The sequence below is a fragment of the Leptinotarsa decemlineata genome, unplaced genomic scaffold (assembly GCF_025532065.1).
Source record: "Leptinotarsa decemlineata unplaced genomic scaffold, Ldec_3_MD MMD2_tig00078363_RagTag_RagTag, whole genome shotgun sequence".
Lineage (NCBI taxonomy): Eukaryota > Metazoa > Arthropoda > Insecta > Coleoptera > Chrysomelidae > Leptinotarsa > Leptinotarsa decemlineata.
The window spans coordinates 1,455,236-1,475,120 of NW_027412728.1; the positions used below are offsets into that span (position 1 = coordinate 1,455,236).

The 19,885-nt window shown below is 33.1% G+C and overlaps 1 protein-coding gene across 2 annotated transcripts; it reads left to right on the top strand.

Annotated features, from left to right (window-relative positions):
• The first annotated feature begins 1,813 nt into the window (after nt 1-1,813).
• LOC111511387 (uncharacterized) lies at nt 1,814-19,605 on the top strand. Of its 2 annotated transcripts, XR_012468219.1 has the most exons (3): nt 1,825-2,195; nt 9,546-9,763; nt 13,325-13,463. XR_012468219.1 is itself a non-coding variant. In XM_074185932.1 (2 exons), exons 1-2 carry the CDS (start codon nt 1,874-1,876, stop codon nt 14,722-14,724), a joined length of 1,722 nt encoding a protein of 573 aa, XP_074042033.1. In that variant the 5' UTR covers nt 1,814-1,873; the 3' UTR covers nt 14,725-19,605. The 2 variants fall into 2 exon arrangements, 1 of the variants encoding a protein (XP_074042033.1); XM_074185932.1 differs by lacking the exon at nt 9,546-9,763 and having other exon boundaries at nt 1,814-2,195; nt 13,325-19,605.
• Nucleotides 19,606-19,885: the final 280 nt, after the last annotated feature.

Here is a 19,885-nt window from a genome sequence, read left to right on the forward strand (position 1 = left end):
AAAATAAAATATCATTCAATAATTAGAACATTCAAATAATCAAATGTTTAGGAGGATCTGAGTTAGATATAATCAACATTTATATTATATAACTCGCCTGTTCATAGTACTATGTTCAGCGTAACAAGTGTGAGTCTTCTAATGACTCGCTGTAAAAAAAATTAAGATTGATTCTTCAAAGTAATTATTTTAAATGAATTGCACCTGATAAATATATCAGTGCCAATAATTTTTCATTATCAGTTACGGAGGAGAAAATAATATCATCTAATAATCGGTAATCAAATAAAAAAATAATGAATCAGGAAATATCGAAAATCTGGCCTTAATTTCCCTCAATGTATGATGGAGCTTGGAGTTCTTGGTAATGTCCTAAAGAGATGACGACAACTTGTAGCAGTGCTCTTATAAAAAAAAATGTTCCACTGTTACATGAATATGGAGTAGAGGAGTTCTCAGGAAATGTAGAAATATGATTCTGCCAATTAGTACCAATACTTCGGATTCGGCTGACGAAGGTGATTCGGATACTGGAGTCGATCAAACTTATTATATAACAAATTCTGAAGTCGTAAGCTTTTCTCAGCTGACTGAGTTGATACTCTCCAGAAGAAACCCTACGAGAGAATTAGGAATAAATTTTCACGTGATTGGAAAATAGGCCAATTCCCCTTTTTTTTTTAAGCAAATGAAATTATAAAAAAACTATGGACTAAAAAAACTTACCCCAGTAAAGGAAGGTTTCTATTCCAAATAGGTATAAAACCTACTATTAAATGATCTACAAAGTGATGAAAAAGCAATAGCCATACAGCATACCAAATCCAATTAAGAAATAATGCATAAACGCAATTTGCTGAGGCAGAGAGAGGCAAAGCCGCTTATCATATCACATCACCTTGGTAACTATCCACAATATTCAAAAATATTTTCAGAGGACAGAAATGGAGTTTGGGATTCGGAAGAGTGAAGTCGTGTGCCATCTAATAGAGACAGGTAGAACTTGGAATGTTTTAGGTATAGACAACATAATAAATGATAAATATTAAGTTCGAATTCATTGTTGGCTGGTGGCACCTATCAGTAAAGAGCATCACTAGGACAGTACGAAATGAATTGATCGTGATGGAATATGACATGTATACAGGTAATTTCATAAAATAGTTCGCGTTATACTCTGAACAAAAAAAACGTTACAACTTTATGATCGAAAAATAATGAAAACAACGTTTTAATGAAATAAAAAAATCTTGTATGTAACACGATAGGATTTCATTTTTTTGTAACTTGCGCTCGTTACAAAAAAATAAACTTTTCGTAACTCTTCTATAGAAGCTATTCTATAGAAGTATGGCCAAGCATAAAATGCATCAAATATACTAATTTCAGAAACCTATTCAGTTAGAAATTTAATATAAATTCGGCAAAGCTACATTCTTTGGAATCACAAACTCAACTGCAAACAAGAGAAACCTAAAATAAAATTTAAAATTTGCATTTCGTATTTTCAATTTTTAACGCGCACTGCCACGCGATCTCTGGCCCCGCCACTGAGAAAGGAATGAAAACATCGGTTGTATTTCAACCCTTGTCTTTGAATTCACCAGCGCAGCGTTGCCAAGTGATGAACAGGCGAATGTGGGCATTCACTAAGAAATGTTGTACTTTATTCTCGTCGCACTTATTTCGAGTGCTAACTTCCGCTACCCGCCAGTAAGGACGTACGTCTTTGATTAATTTGGCTAGAGAGAGTAAAGCAAGAAGAGAGATGAAAAAATCGTTGACAGATAATAATTTAGTCACGTGCAACCACGGTCTCTTTGGCAATCGACATAAGACATAACAAATCTTCCTTGTTCAATGTTCAAAGATAATGGCTGCCGATGATTGTGGAAGAAATATTAAGAGAGAACTTGAATCTGTTGGAGATGAAGTGATTTTTGAAACAAATATCATGAAATGTGAAACAGGTGAAACTGAAATGGTCGGTGAATCTGGAAAATATGATATGTTTGGTATTGAAATGGTCACCAATAACCTCGAAGAAAAATATGATATAGATCAGATTAATTGTGAAAGTGTCATTGAAGAATCCAAATCAGAAAAATGTATAGAAGAAATAAGTGGAGGCCCTCTTAATGAGTTCCTTGATATACAGGGTGAAGATATGACTCATGATTCAAAACCCACCACAGGTACTCTAGTTTGATGAAGGTTTTTTGCATTCAGTAATTTTTCAATTATCATGTTCAATTGATGACTTATTTATTTTGAATAAATTCATATTAAATATAAGTACTGAGAATATAGAAGTAGTAGAATTTACTAAACTGAGTGTAACAAACTAAAAATCGGAATATGATTGATACCAACAAAACACATCTAGTAGGGACAAGCAGAATGGTCACATATTTTCATTTATTGTTTCTAGTCTGGGCAATGCACTGTCGCATCTGGTGTCAATGACAGTAATTTTCTCTGAATTTTGAAGCAAATTTTCAAAATGAACTGTTGATAGATACATCAGTGTACCGTTCTTTAATTCTTTGGTTACTCCATCGATTTGATGAAAAGCATAGGTGCATTTTTAGAAAGTAAAATAAAATGTTCAATTATCAGTTATTTGTTTATCAATTCAAAATTATAACTTTATTTCGACACATTCTTGAAATTTCGAATTGAAACTAAAAAATTTTCATATAGGATAAAGAAAATAGCTTTTGTCTGATTTCTACTACGATTTTCATTTGTTAGTAGTAGAAATCAGACAAAAGTTATCTTCTTTATCCTATATTCAATTTTCCAATCCCATTCAATATGATCAGATGGTTTCAATTTTATTGCTTTGTTACTATGATATCTGCCAGTTGATATTTTTCATTCTGTCTCGATTGACAAAATCTTCAGAATTACATCTTTTCGGCTTTCTGTGAAAAGCTTGTACCACTTGGAAACATTTTTCCGACTCAGAGTACAATCACCGTATGCCACTGTCAAAATTTCTAGTGTTTTTGAGCACTTAATTCCATTTTTCACACAGAATTCTTTGATAAATTTTTTTCTATAGTAGAAAATTGCCGAACATGCAAAACACTTGTAACTTTTATGCTCTAACATAGCTGAAAGATTCAGTTTCAATCATCTCCTGATGATGCAAACTTGTTTAGCGAAAAGCATGCCAAAAGTGTGCTTTAGTTATAGTGTGTGAAAAAGGCTTTCATTAGATTATTTTATTCCAGACATTCCGATTCTACCTATCAATCAAAATAGTAACATGATAATTAATTACAAAAAAATCTCAGTAGTGAGTATTCATTTCCCCTTGAATTTTTTACAATTTATATTTAAATATCTAATCAAATTTTGAATATTCCATTCAAGAAAGAAAAAATATGAATAAATATACCTTGACTTATTATTAATATGTTTGATTGGTTTACATTAAAACAGTTTGTTTAATTATATATTGGAATCTTTATGACCAGTAAATAGCTTGTGTATGAATATACATTTCCTCATGTATAATATCAAGTTGACGAGACACTTTTCGAAATTTGCAAAATGAATGATTTAATAATTTGCCGTTATTTATTCGCTAATTAGTTGCAGAAGAATATATTTTTTTGCCCCTTTTTTTTTAAACACATGTTGTCTCGCTAATTTGATATCAAGTTAGCGATACCACTCTTTTATTATAAAGTTTTCCAGAACTTTGACTAGACCATTGGTTTAGTATATTAATTAGCTAATTAGTTGTGGAGAAAAATATTTTTTCGTCCCTTTTTTTAAAAATAGGCATGTTGTCTCGCTAACTTGATATCAAGTTAGCGATACCACTTTTTTATTATAAAATTTTCCAGAACTTTGACGAGACCATTGGTTTAATATATTTATTCGTTAATTAGTTGCAGAGAAAAATATTTTTTCAGCCCTTTTTTTAAAAAATACATGTCTCGCTAAATTTCTAAAAAGTGAAGAATTTAGATTTGGTTCTGCTAGCTTAACGGTTAAGCCAGCAAAACCCAACATGTTTTCAAAAAATAGAACTCCTGGATAATCGGCGATAAGAGAAAAGATGTGCCTGAAATGAGCCAGAAATTATGATGGAATCCGATTTGACAAAATATTTTTTTATAAGGGTGGGTTTTGCTAGTTTAGCGTTAAGCTAGCAGGACCCATGATATCTATGTTGAACGAAGAGCAAAAAATTCGGCAATTGAATAAAAAATTAGCCTTAAATTATGGCCTGAAAATGAATGTAAAATTCCAAAGTGGTTCTGCTAGCTTAACAGGGGTGACAAATTAGCAAATTTGTTTAAACGACAGGAAATTATAATATTTTCCTTCGCAAGTAATTCGCTAATAACTAGAACATGCTAATGGTATAGTCAAAGATCTTGAAAACTCAATAGATAGATAGATAGATTTTTATTCAATTACGTTATGAATATACATTTGTGACAATTGGTACAAATTAGTGTGCAATTAGATAGAACAATATAAAAGCATCATTAAATTTAAATTTTGAAGATGATTTACAAAATTGTCAACAAATAAATAATCAAATTATAAAAAAGAAAGATTCGTAAATATAGTAATATAAAAAATTAGTCTGAATATGTACTTTGCATGAAATCATGTACAGAATAAAAACAATTTCGTATAAGGTACTCTTTGATTTTCCTTTTGAACAAATTAAAATTCAATTCAGTCACATTACATGGAAGTTTGTTGAATAATTTAATGTCCAGGGAATTTCGTAATGACATTTCAAGTCTAAATCTTGGCTGTCTGAGTTGTTCCGCATTTCTAGTTTCATAATTATGATGATGATGATGAGTGTTTAGAGAGTAGTAGTTTGTTTTTATGTATCTCTAACAGTGAGTAGAAAATCAACATACAGGGCAAAGACATTATTTCCAATTTTCTAAAAAGTGGTTGGCAGTGTGCGTCAAATGAAGCTCCAGCTATAATCCTCATGGCTTTTTTCTGCATGCGAAAAGCTCTGATCGCATAACTAGATCTACCCCAAAGGAGTATCCCATATGAAAGATGACAGTGAAAAAGTGCATGATACGAAATGAGAAGTGTTTTATGGCTCAATGCTTTTTTCAACTGGCGAAGTAGAAACAACTGTGCTGAGAGTTTTTTACAGAGATGGTCAATATGTGATTCCCATCGAAGTGACTCATCTATAATTATACCTAATAATTTAACTTGAGCTTTGATTGTTACCCTGGTATTAGACGATATAGTTATTTTCTGAGTTTTTTCCCTGTTTAGTATTAGTTTGTTGGATGTAAACCAGTATTCTGCTTTGTCTTCGGTTTCTTTGGCATTTACAAGTAAATTTGAGTTATCAGAATTTCATTGTAACATTGTGGTGTCGTCGGCAAAACAGATTACTGTACTGGGTAGGTCCCTGAGGTATTCCATTATTCATAGACCTTTCATCTGATAAGTTACCATTTATGTATACTGTCTGTTTTCTAGATGAGAGATAAGACTGGAAGAATTTTAAAGCTAATCCTCTGATACCATAAAATTCAAGTTTCTCTATTAGTAAATGATGGTTTACACAGTCAAAAGCTTTGCTCAGATCCCACAATGTTAGAACTGTATGGTCTCCATTTCCTACGTATCTAATCACCTGTTAGATGACTTCAAGCACTGCGTCGGTGGTGGATCTATTTCTGATGAATCCAAATTGATGTTAATGTAGAATATTGTGTTTATTCAGATATAGCATTAATCTCTCTTCAACGATAATTTCAACGATTTTTCCCAAAAAAGGTTTAATTGAAATAGGTTGGTAATTATCAGGGGAATTCAAGTCTCCTTTTTTTATGTATGGGTATTACTTTGCTGATTTTAAATACATCCGGAAAATGTCCTTCACTGAAACAGCGATTTATGAGAACTGTTAGAGGTTCTACAAGAATGTTTATAGTTCCTTTGAGGATTCGACTGTTTAAATGATAAATGTCATATTATTGTGTCCACTACATCTTCATGAAGCATAGGAAGCTTGAAAAAAGAATCACACGGTTTGGAAAAACTACTTAAATAGTCTAATGTACTGGTATTACATGCTGGAAGAGATTTAATTATATTTTTGGCTATATTTGAAAAAAATATATTAAATTCATTTGGATTGATAGTAATAGTATTTTTATTGACCATATTTGAAAAGTTTCGTTCAAAATTGATCAGTCTCCATGTATCTTTGACTTTATTATTTGACATTTGAATAAAATGGTCGTATGAGTTTCTTTTTGCCAAATTCAATTCACTTTGGTATCTTCGTTTGTATTTTTTGAAAATAGCCTTTATCTTTAGGATTTTTTGAAGAGATGCTGACTGTTTGAAATGTATTCATTGTGTTTCTCATTTGGCGCAAATCATCATCGAAAAAGTTTATTCGTCTTTTGGCATATTTATTTTTAGATTTCTTCAAAGGGAAAAATTTGGAAACAAGATTACTATAAGTATCATTGAGGGTTTATGCTAATACTTCTAATGGATTTTTATCATCATAGAAAATATGCCAGTTAATGAGTTGTAGAGCTTGTTTCATACCATCTAAACCCGTTTGGTATGGTTTGGATTCTAGTGGGAGTAGTGATCTTGGGTTTTATACCAAAAGAATCCAAAATATTCAACCAAGTTCAAGAAATATAGTTCATTTTATTTATGTCAATATTGAAATCTCCAACAACGATTATCCTTTTGTATTGATCTGAAATTCTTGTGATAATTGATTCAACTTTATTGAAAAATAAATCATAATCTTGGGACAAAGAGGACCTATAAGTAGTTATCAGGACATTATTAGATTCAATTAACACAATTAACAATAATAAAAAATCAGTGAGAAAACAGTCACGACTCAATTTCAACAAAATTTTCGTGGATGAAAACTTTATCTGGAGAATTCTATGTAAACTATGTAGTTGATCAAAGCTCATATGTTAGACTTTCTGTTGGGCAGAAAATGAACCCACACTCTTGTTTTTATGATTTCGTAACTCTCTCAAAACTTTCGTGGGTGTGACTTTTATCTCATTAACATATATTAATATAACTTACTAAACAAATTACGTAAGTCAAATTACTTTGTCGGGCAAAAAATCAACCTCCATCCCTGTTTTCATTCGTTTCCAAAAAACATTTGTGAATTTATTTTTTTATTCTATCCACAAATTTTTGGAAGGAGTTATCAATTTTTGTTGAAAATGGATAACAACAGGGATGATTTAATGCCTGACAAAATAAATTTGACATGTGTAACTTGTTTATAATGTAATTTATAATATATGTTAATAAGAAACAATTAACATCTACGAATGTTTTGAGAGAGTAATGGATTAATAAAAACATGGGTGAAGGTTGATTTTCTGCCCTACAAAAGGTCTGACATATAAAGTCCGACATCTGATGAAAAATGTCAATGCCATCGGAGTAAATTTTAGGTAATTGAGTTAATTCATGGGAGATCTCTCGCGTCGGTTCGACAAATCCATGTCTGGAACTCGTGGCTGTTTTCATATTGATTAATGAAAAAAGTTGTATCGATGTTAAGTCAGCGGGACACCATGTAGTTTTTCAAACAAAGAGTAAGTCAAATATTTCCTATCGCAACTAATTAGCGAAGTAAATATACCAAACCAATGTTCTAGTCAAAGTTCTGGAAAACTTTATAATAAAGAAGTGGTATCGCTAACTTCATATTAAGTTAGCGAGACACCATGTATTTTTTAAATAAAAGGGACGAAAAAATATTTTTCTTCGCAACTAATTAGCGAATAAATATACTAAACCAATAGTCAAATCAAATCAAAATATGCTTTATTGTCCAAGAATAAACCTTATTGACAAAGCATGTTTATATAGAATGGATAGTAAGTATAAACATGAAACCTAAATATATAAGTAATATACATACAAACATAAATATAAATCAAAATGTAAATATAAATATAGAAATAAATACAATTATAAACATAATATATATATATATATATATATATATATATATATATATATATATATATATATATATATATATATATATATAATCATAGTCATATGAAGTCGAGGTGAGATATACTTTAATATCAAAATTAATATCTTATAAATAGAGTATTAGAACTAAGACTTTAAGTTGCAATAAAACAACGATGGATTATTCGATTGACATGAATTTTATTTATCCGAAAGATAATCTTGTGGCATTACATTTTAAATATGATTTCTGGCATATGACCGCCACGGCTGGCGCGGATGTAGTCCAATCTGGACGTCCAATTTTCGATGACTTTTTCCAACATTTGTGGCCGTATATTGGCAATAACACGGCGAATGTTGTCTTCCAAATGGTCAAGCGTTTGTGGCTTATCCGCATAGACCAATGACTTTACATAGCCCCACAGAAGGTAGTCTAGCGGTGTTAAATCACAAGATCTTGGAGGCCACTTCACAGGTCCAAAACGTGAAATTAGGCGGTCACCAAACGTGTCTTTCAATAAATCTATTGTGGCACGAGCTGTGTGGTATGTTGCACCGTCTTGTTGAAACCACATCTCCTGGACATCATGGTTATTCAATTCAGGAATGAAAAAGTTAGTAATCATGGCTCTTCGTTTTCCGCACAGAACCATTATTTTCGAAATAAAATTGTACTATTTGCAAGCGTTCTTCAGGCGTGAGTCTATTCATGATGAATTGCCAAACCAAACTAAGAATAAATCACTTGACAACTGTTAAATCGGTCGCCATCTTGAAAAGTAATGCCAACTTAAAGTTCTATACCTCTATAAAAAACACCCATTATATGTACAAACATTTTTAGAATGATAAAAGCAAAGATGATCCAAGTTACGGTAAAAATTATAAGCGACAACTTTAGGGCTTTTCAGGACTAAGCCAGATTGTCAACATAATACTCCTGTATACTGTAGAATGCCTTTTTCACAAGTGCATTTTCAACGGTCTTTCGAAATAATGGAATAAATGATAGACTAAGTGAATGGTTATATAACTTTTTACTTTCAAATATAATGGAATTTTTATGGAGTATACAGTTACTAATCCACGTTTGAGAAAGAGTGGTTTGCAGTGGTCCCTAGGTTTACTTTCAGAAATGTATCGAATTGCTCTTTTCTGAGACACAAAAATTGATTTCATCAACTGGTTCTTTTCAAATTCCCAAAAGGCAATGCCATATCGCAGGTGAGACTCAATAAGGGAGAAGTAGGCCATTATACCAGCATTAAAGCCCAGTTCATTAGTTATCACTCTAATAGCATAACAACCTGAGGCTAGTTTTTTATTTAGATTTCTTATGTGTTCCTCAAATTTTAATTTATCATCTAAGTAGATTCCTAAGAATTTGGTATGTGATTTGTTGATAACAATATACCTGCCTAGATAAAGGTCATTATATTTGAACTTAAATGTCAATATGCTAGTTTTATCAATGTTGAAGCAAAGCAAGTTTGCATCGCACCATTGTTTAACCTTTTCTAAGTCCTTGGAAATGTTAGATTTCAGAAGTTCAACATTATTATCATGCCACAGTAATGTGGTATCATCCGCAAACATTGTAAATGATCCTCGAATGTCGAGTTTACTGAGATCATTCAGATGAACAAGGAAAAAGATTGGCCCAAGAACTGAACCCTGAGGAACAAACACCACATTCAATATTTGAAGGATCAGAGAATTTATTATGGAAGTTAACAGTTTGAGTTCTTTTGGAGAGGTATGATTCAATCCATTTATTTGCAGCCCCTCTGAACCCATAACATTTCAACTTTCGGAGCAGTATACTGTGATCCACACAATCAGGCTTTGGAGAAATCACAGAACACAGCTCTAACAGCTTCACCGTCATTTAGTCCTATACAGGGTGTCCCTGGACTTCCTCTTTTCCTCTCGGGAATGTATAGATGGGGTCAAAATATCACCAGTACTTCATATAACTTTTTTTCCTAAAATCCTTCGTTACCAAGTAACGGGCCCTCGAAGTTACAAAATGAAAAATGTTTTTCTTTGATAACTTTTCAAGTGAATATTCAAAATCATCCAAATTTTGGTAATTGACTAAACAAATGAATTCCTTTGATAAGCTTTCATGCAGGAGTCAGTTGTTTTGCTACAAAGTCAGGAACGGACTACCCCCGATGGTCCACACCCCAAAACTTTGAAATGACAGATATTTTTCAATATTTTTCAACAAATTAAGGTTACTTGGACAATTTTATGAATAAAAGTACTCGTGTGGAAAGTCGATCGGAGCAACGAGTCTTGATAAAAATGTAGTTTCACTCGACGACATCAAACCCGCTCGTCCACCATCATTTGAAATGAATAATTATCAAAGCAGAAATAATAATGATAACGTTAATTCAACAACATTTATCCTGAGATGTCTACCATTATTCGAAAATATTAGTTTTCAAGGAAAATGGAAATGATAGGTAAAATGTTCATAACGAATTTTTATAATGCAAACACGTTTAACTAACGAAACTCAAGAGCCTCAAGAGCAAACAGAAATGAAAAATCCGCTACAGAAACTGCTCGATATGACCACCTTCTCTCTCTATACATTTTCTTAGTCTGCGAAGACACCCTCTCTGTACTTGAAATAGCATTCCAGGGTCGTTTCGTATGGCTTCACAATGTAATGTTATTCTATTCAACAATGCATCTCTTGTGTGAATAGGTGTAGCGTAAACAAGGCTTTTTAGATGCCCCCACAGAAAGAAATCCAATGGATTTAAATCAGGAGACCGCGATGGCCATGAATATGGCCCACCTCTACCAATCCATCTATTGTGGAAAATATGGTTCAGATGGTCACGCACAATCAAACTAAAATGAGGAAGAGCGCCATCATGCATAAACCACATATCTCTTCGGGTTTGCAATGGAACATGTTCCTAAAGTCCATTCAAATCGTTCTGAATGAACTCCAAATAACGTTCTCTATTCAATCGGTCCTGTAGAACGAATGGTCCTATAAGATGGTTTCCTATGATACCAGCCCAAACATTCACGTTGAAATTCCGTTGGTGTTTGGTTTGCAATATCCCATGAGGATTTTCTTCGGCCCATATATGGAGATTATGAGAGTTGATAACTCCATCTCTACTGAAACCTGCTTCATCAGTGAATAAAACTCGATTAATAAAAGTCATATCCTCTCTTTGCCTATCCATGAACCAATTGGCATATTCCAGTCGTGCTGGAAAATCTTCAGGTGTCATGGCATGTACCTTCTGGATGTTAAATGGGTGGAGCAGTTGTTCCCTAATTATTCTATGAATAGTGGACTTGGATGTATGGAACTGTTCTGATAGATTTCTGATGCTCATTGAAGGATCATCAGCGACGGCTTCCAAAATATTTTCCTCCAATACAACGGTACGTACAGTCCTAGGAGCACCCTCACCACCTCGTTTTGGCAAAACTGTACCTACAATAATATCGAAATAAAACAACGTGCTCAAATTAATTATCAATTATTACATACCTGTCTCCCTCAAGCTGCGATCGACACGCTCGAATGTTTCTCTTGACGGTACCGTTCGATTGGGAAAATGCTCGGAATACAGACGACGAGCTTCTGCAGCATTACAAAATGCTCGTCCATTAAATACATGCATATCTGCATATTCATTGAATGTAAACTGTTCGGCCATATCAAAAAAATTCAAAATATCCTATAGAATATTGACAATAGAATGATAGTCATATGACAACGCACCACTCAACAAAACAAAATCGCATTCCAGTTTCTCATTTTTTATCAAAACTTTCTAAAAGGTTTTTTTGTCAACATCTGTGAAAGAAATGGAACATAATTATTCCCTGGATATTTTTCACCTGATCATGTGCAGCCGTTTTTGTAGTTCATTCGTTTGCTTTTTATTAGTATAGTAAATATTTTTTCCGATGTGCGTTTTTTCAGCTAAATTTAGATTTGTGTTAAAAAATTTCTCCCATAAAATTATAATTATCAGTGAAACTCCTCAACAGTTTAGCTGTGAAGAAGAATTTGAAACATTCGAATGTTGAGTTTCATGAGATTCAGATAACTGATCAACACGAAACGTGATTATTCCACACGTATTATGTACATACAAAATATGGAATGAATTCGATATTTCATAGTAGAGTAGCTTGTTAGTTTAAAAACACCACGAATCTACAGAACTTGATATTTCTTTTGAAAAAATATCTGCTATCACAATTGTGACTTAAACTTCCATATAGGTACTGTACTTTTTGTTTACGACTTCATTTTAGCATACTTTGTATTATTCCTGTTATAAATGTTGTTGAATTAACGTTATCATTATTATTTCTGCTTTGATAATTATTTATTCATTTCAAATAATGGTGGACGAGCGGGTTTAATGTCGTCGAGTAGAACTACATTTTTATCAAGACTCGTTGCTCCGATCGACTTTCCACACGAGTACTTTTATTCATAAAATTGTCCAAGTAACCTTAATTTGTTGAAAAATATTGAAAAATATCTGTCATTTCAAAGTTTTGGGGTGTGGACCATCGGGGGTAGTCCGTTCCTGACTTTGTAGCAAAACAACTGACTCCTACATGAAAGCTCATCAAAGGAATTCATTTGTTTAGTCAATTACCAAAATTTGGATGATTTTGAATATTCACTTGAAAAGTTATCAAAGAAAAACATTTTTCAGGGCCCGTTACTTGGTTACGAAGACTTTTAGGAAAAAAAGTTATATGAAGTACTGGTGATATTTTGACCCCATCTATACATTCCCGAGAGGAAAAGAGGAAGTCCAGGGACACCCTGTATATACTTCATTGAGCAAATTGAAAATTGTATCATTGGTGCTCTTCTTAGATTGGAAGCCAAACTTAATAATAAAAAAGTCGTATCCCTAACTTGATATCGAGTTAGCCAGACAACATGTATTTTTTTTGAAAAAAGGAGCGAAAAAATATTTTCTTCCGCAACTAATTAGCGAATAAATAGCGGCAAATTATAAAATCATTCGTTTTGCAAATTTCGAAAAGTGTCTCGTCAACTTGATATACTTCGTTTCCTCATTTCATGAAAGTTTTTTAGTTTATATGAATTTATGGTCGGTTTCAGACACATTACAGAACAATCAATAACTTTGTTTCACAAACTGTTTAGTGGTTATAAACTATTTGGATGGTAGAAAACCAAAAGGTTGCTCCATTTGGGGGGGTAAAATCAACAGTAAATAAATGAAATATGATTATTTTCAAACAAATAATTTTGTGTAAATTTATAATTTTTTCACAGATTCTGAGAACGTTCTTGTTAAAATTGAGGATATAACAGTCATTGAGAAGAAAGAAGAGAACTTCAATGAAAAGAAGTCATCAGAGATACGTCAAAAGGAGTTTGGCATTACAAACGATCATATTGTGAAACCGTATCAATGCAACATCTGCTCGAAATCATTCATTTGGAAAAGTCGTTTGAAAATACATGAAAAAACTCATACAGGGGAGAAATCATTCCAATGTAAAATATGTCTTAAGTCATTTGTTGGAAGAAGTAATTTGAAAGCCCACGAAAGAATTCATACTGGTAAAAAATCTTTTCGGTGCAAAATCTGCCTGAAATCATTTATTCAAAGTAGTTATTTGAAAACACACGAAAAAATTCATACTGGAAAAAAATCATTTCGGTGTAATATCTGCTCGAAGTCATTTTCTCAGTGTGCTCATTTGAAATCTCATGAAAGAACCCATACTGGTGTAAAGCCATTTCAGTGCAGAATCTGCTTGAAGTCATTCACCCAAAGTAGTAGTTTAAAAACACATGAAAGAACTCATACTGGAAAAAAATCATTTCAGTGTAAAATCTGCTCGAAGTCATTTTCTCAGAGTGCTCATTTGAAATCTCATGAAAGAACCCATACGGGTGAAAAGCCATTTCAGTGTAAAATTTGCTCGAAGTCATTTTTTCAGAGTGCTCATTTGAAATCTCATGAAAGAACCCATACGGGTGAAAAGTCATTTCAGTGTAAAATCTGCTCGAAGTCATTTCTTCTGAGTGCTCATTTGAAATTGCATGAAAGAACCCATACTGGTGAAAAGCCATTTCAGTGCAGAATCTGCTTGAAGTCGTTTACTCAAAGTAGTAGTTTGAAAACACATGAAAGAACTCATACTGAAAAAAAATCATTTCAATGTAAAATCTGTTCGAAGTCATTTATTCAGAGTGCTCATTTGAAATCTCATGAAAGAACCCATACTGGTGAAAAGTCATTTCAGTGTAAAATCTGCTCGAAGTTATTTTTTCAGAGTGCTCATTTGAAATCACATGAAAGAATCCATACTGGTGAGAAGCCATTTCAGTGTAAAATCTGCTTGAAGCCTTTTACTCATAGTAGTAATTTGAAAACACATGAAATAACTCATACTGGAAAAAAATCATTTCAATGTAAAATCTGTTCGAAGTCATTTTTTCAGAGTGCTCATTTGAAATCTCATGAAAGAACCCATACGGGTGAAAAGTCATTTCAGTCTAAAATCTGCTCGAAGTCATTTCTTCTGAGTGCTCATTTGAAATTGCATGAAAGAACCCATACTGGTGAAAAGCCATTTCAGTGCAGAATCTGCTTGAAGTCGTTTACTCGAAGTAGTAGTTTGAAAACACATGAAAGAACTCATACTGGAAAAAAATCATTTTAATGTAAAATCTGTTCGAAGTCATTTTTTCAGAGTGCTCATTTGAAATCTCATGAAAGAACCCATACTGGTGAAAAGTCATTTCAGTGTAAAATCTGCTCGAAGTTATTTTTTCAGAGTGCTCATTTGAAATCACATGAAAGACTCCATACTGGTGAAACGCCATTTCAGTGTAAAATCTGCTTGAAGCCTTTTACTCATAGTAGTAATTTGAAAACACATGAAATAACTCATACTTGAAAAAATTCATTTCCATGTAAAATCTGCTTGGAGTCCTTTTTTCACAGTGTTAATTTGAAATCACATGTAAGAACCCATACTGGTGACAAGTCATTTCAGTGTAAAAGCTGCTTGAAGTCATTTAATCAAAGTGTTAATTTGAAAACTCATGAAGAAACACATTTATAATGCTTTTTTATGCATATACTGAGAAAAAAACCATTTCAGTGTTAAATCTACTTGAAGTCTTCCAAAACTCATGAAAATCAGAAAAAATATTTTATTGTACAGTTACCTTTTGAAAATTTGTTTTTGGTATCGAAAATCGAGAAGTTGATGAAATGAATTTATTATCTCAAAATATAAAATTAACAATAATGTCTTCATTTTTTAATCCTTGGCAAAGTCCAGTACACAAAACAGCGATCAACAGATTGAATTGAAAGCGCTATATTTTTGAGAGAGAATAATTTTTGGGAAAGAAAGGTTTTTGCCTTTCTACTTCTTCACCTTTATATAAAAAATCTGTTCGAAAAAAATATGTTTTCCGTTAATCAGCTGTCGCCCCCAAACGAACGACCACTCTCAAAAGTTGAGAAACTTGTGCGAGCTAAGGACTAACGAGGTCTTACCTTTTAATGTGTGATTCCTAACACATGTGGGAATCTTACAAATGAAGGAAGAAAGCAAATAATTTCGAAATAAACCCTTCACAAAGATGTGCTGATCATGCAAAAAAGTAACTTTCAACCACAAAACTGGAAGATAAAAGCCCTCTCAAAACAACTACTCTCATATAAACATAGAATTACACAGAAGAAAAAGAAACTTTTGAAACAACTAATTTTATATTAACATTGAATTATACATAAAACACTTTTTCCCATTGAGTTTAATTCAAATATTCGTTATGGAATCGACTCAGAGATTGCTATACAAATAGTGTTTAAATAGGTGATATTTTACTCAAATGGAACATCGTCACCCCTCAATAGTGAACATCGATGTTTCGGAATAAGACACTTGCCTTTTCAGCACCATTCTCAAAAATTAATCTCTACCTAAACATATATTCGTTTTAATTTAATTGAGAATTTTTTTCTAATCACTTACAATATATCAAATATGTGTTTCTTCAGGAACAATTTTCATAAATACTTGGAAAAAAATGTTTTCCCAAATAATTTTTTGGGAAAGTTTGTTTAATATAAACTAAGTTCGTTCTTTTATTAAAATACTGTTCAAAGTTTTTTCAAATAACACTCATTACCTGTAATCGTAATTTGTAGACACCATCATTACAATCAGTTTTATGCAATATGTGTTTTTTGTGGTAGGTATGCAATAAAAATTTCATGTCTTAATTTTAGTAATTTGTATGCTGTTAATATAAGTATTTACAAAACAACTTGTAGTTTGAATAAACATCAAGTTTGGGAACTCCATCCTAAGTCAAATATTTCATCTTACGTGGAGAGTATGCAATACAGTAGAGAACCCCAGTTATCCGGATCAATTGAAACTGACGTTGGTTCGGATAATTGAATGTCTGGATAATTGAATATCCGGATAATTGAATTTGGCCAATAGACAAAAACCCCCGAAAAGGTTTGAGTGACTAAAAAAATGACTTATTGAAATCAAATTTGTTTGGACAAGACTTACTACAAATACTTACAGAAAGCAAGAACTTCGGTTTGTTGCTAGATGCTGATCTGAAATTTCACAAACATAATAAATTCACTTTGTCGTAGCTCGTATAGTATCTTACGTCAACTCCATCAAAGTAGAGATATTATGACTTCCAAATTGAAGTTGAAACTTTGCCAAATCCTTATATTGTCTAGATTAGCATATTGCGATATAATCTACTGGTGAGAAAATTATCGAAGTGCTTCGACGCTCAATTCGTTTAATTTTCGGACGCTGATTTTTTAAATGTGCAGAACAGTGCCGGCTGCTACGGACGCAATTTTTGGTACATTTCGTTGATTTCCCCACAATAGGACTCCGCTGTGGTTGTTTAGCTCTGTTCTAGTGAATCACACAAGCCGCTGACCACCATAAAGTAATCATGGTCTTTTTTTTGGTGAGTTTTCGCCTTTGGGAACTGCCTGAGTGGCGCATCGGTGTCCAACCACTGTCCTGAACGTCTCCTGTTGTCATGGAGGATCATTACACGTGACGATAAGGATCATTTTTGTTGTGCAAAGGGAAATGAAAACAGACTGAAATAGCAGCCTGGTCAGATAACCCTTCACAAAGAAGAAGAACTCGGTAAAAAGGACGTATCATCAGCAAACTGTACAGTACAATGTTGTACTGTACAGTTTGAACGATCCTTTTTTTTTTCTCAAAATAGACAACAGTTTCAGCAATGACCTCTCCATTCGAGCGACATTTCTTACTCAGAATTATCAAGATGTTCTTGTTTTTAGTCGATTGTGAGCTCGCACGATTGTGAGCTCATGCTCAAATGCTCATGCAATATAAAGCCAACACGTTTTTTTGATAGCTTTACATTACAGCTAATTCACGCAACTTTACTTTTCGATTATTCAAAACGATATTGTGGATTTTTTGTTTTCTGGTGTTACTGCCTCATTTGGACGTCCACTGCCTTCTGCATCATCGGTGTCTCTTCGACCACGTTTGAAGTCGGCAAAAACGTTGTTTCTGATGGAGCCGAGTCCTTATAATACTTTTCAAGCGTTTGCTTCGCTTGAAGGGTATTCTTTACCATCAAGAAGCAGTATAAAATTAAGAAAAGAAATTGTTTTTGATCCATTATTTAGAAAATGGCGCTTATTTACCATCTGTGAATAAGTTTACACGTGCATCGCCGCTGTCCCGACAGAAACTAAAGATTTAGTGGTTTTTTTCCAGAAGAAAATTTTCAAATTTCTCATCAAAACGACAGTGAAAGTACCGTGAATAACTTTGTGAAAATAGAAATTAGTTTTGAGTTAGTTAAAACTAAAAATTGATTCAGTGTACTAGGACTAAGTCGTAAATTGCTTGCAATTAGCCACATCTGTTAATACAAGTGGGTAGAGCGCCCTACCAGAGGCGTACCCTACCAAAGGCGAGTTACAGTTACTAGAGGCGAGTTGTAGTGTGTGCATACAGTGACTAGTTTTTATCATTTGGTGCGTATCATTCTGAAACTACAAGCTTGTGATATACTTTGCCACTAAAGTGCTGCAAATGTACGAATGATGTGGGAGATGAAGCGTATTTCGAGTGTGATTTCTGTAAGAGGGCTGTTCACTCGAATTCACTCTGCTCTGAATTATCAGCCACCGAAATCAAGTGTATGCAACTGAAAAATAGGGTCCTCCGGTTTTTATGCAATGATTGTAGCTGTGCCCTACAGCAGATTCCTGCTATAGTTAAATCAATCGCAGATCTAAAGAACGAAATTGAAGCCCTGAAGAACAAGCAGCAGATTCTGGAACCTCCCGCCCTCCAAATGAGTGAAGTGATTGCCGAAATCGCAGACAGGGAATCAAGAAAAAAAAATGTGATTATTTTTAACCTTCCTGAAAACGAAAACAACCGAGAAGATAAATTAGCCTGCACCGAAATTATTAAATGTATAAATCCTAACATTGACCAAGATGATGATAATAATAATAATAATATTTATTTATTCTTTTAGACGTTAACAACGTATAGGACATGTCAGTACAACACGTTAAAATAGTATAAAAAAAATAAACATACATTAAGATAAAATATCTCAGTAGTTTTAAAGTATAAAATGTATAAAATATAAAGAAAAAAAAACAAGATTAGTCAAAATTGGATGTATAATAAAATAATAAAATCTGGATGAAAGTCTGGACCGCAATCAGCTAAAGTCGTCTAAAAGGAATTCACTGACACTGTAATAAGCCTTAGACAGAAGCAAATTTTTAACTTCTCTTTTAAATGACATCAAACTCATGGTTTTAAAGTGATCAGGTAGGTGATTGAATAATTTTATTCCCATATATTTGGGTGACTGTTCAAATTTAGAGGATCTGTGTCTAGGAATACTTAACAATTTTCCATTTCTGGTTGAGTAACTGTGGTAAGAAGAATTTGTGTTATATTTTGTTATATTATCGTGGATAAACATTTAAATATGTAAATACAAGGGAATGGCAGGATTTGATATGATATGAAGTGCTGTTTGCACGATTCTCTCCATGGGATATCAAATAATTTTCTGATAATTTTTTTTTTTGGGAAATAAAAACCCTATCTTTGTTGGTGGCATATCCCCAAAGAACCACATTGTAGCTTAAATGGCTGTAGACCAAGCTATAATATACGTTCAGCAAGGTATGCAACGGCATAAAATGTTTTATTCTGGAGAGAGCATAGGACGGTTAACTTTTTTACAAGTGACTGTAATGTGTTCAGACCATCTTAAGCAATCATCCACATAGACACCTAGAAATTTTGTAAAATTCGTTGATACCAATTCCACCCCTCTAATATCAAAGACAGTAGGCTGTTTATCAAGACCGATGGAAGAACTAAAATGGATAAATTTTGTTTAATTCAAGTTAACAATCAGATTGTTTAACTTGCACCAATCTGAGAAGTGTATTATAAACCTTTCCGTTGATGACTTTAATTCCTCTAGGCTGTGTGCTGACACCGCTAACGAGGTATCGTCAGCAAAGAGAGTGAGACTGTTGATGTTGAAGTATTTGGGTAGATCATTGACGAATAATAGAAAGATAAGCGGTCCCAGGACAGAGCCTTGAGGAACTCCTGAACTGATTGGTTGAGGATCAGGTAGTGTATCTTTTATTTTGACCAACATTGTACGGTCTGAAAGAAAATGTTTGAGCCATTGCAAAAATACACCCCTAAATCCTAGATTTATAAGTTTGGTTTCAATAAAGTCATAAGATAGACAGTCAAATGCACGTGAGAGGTCAAAAAATAT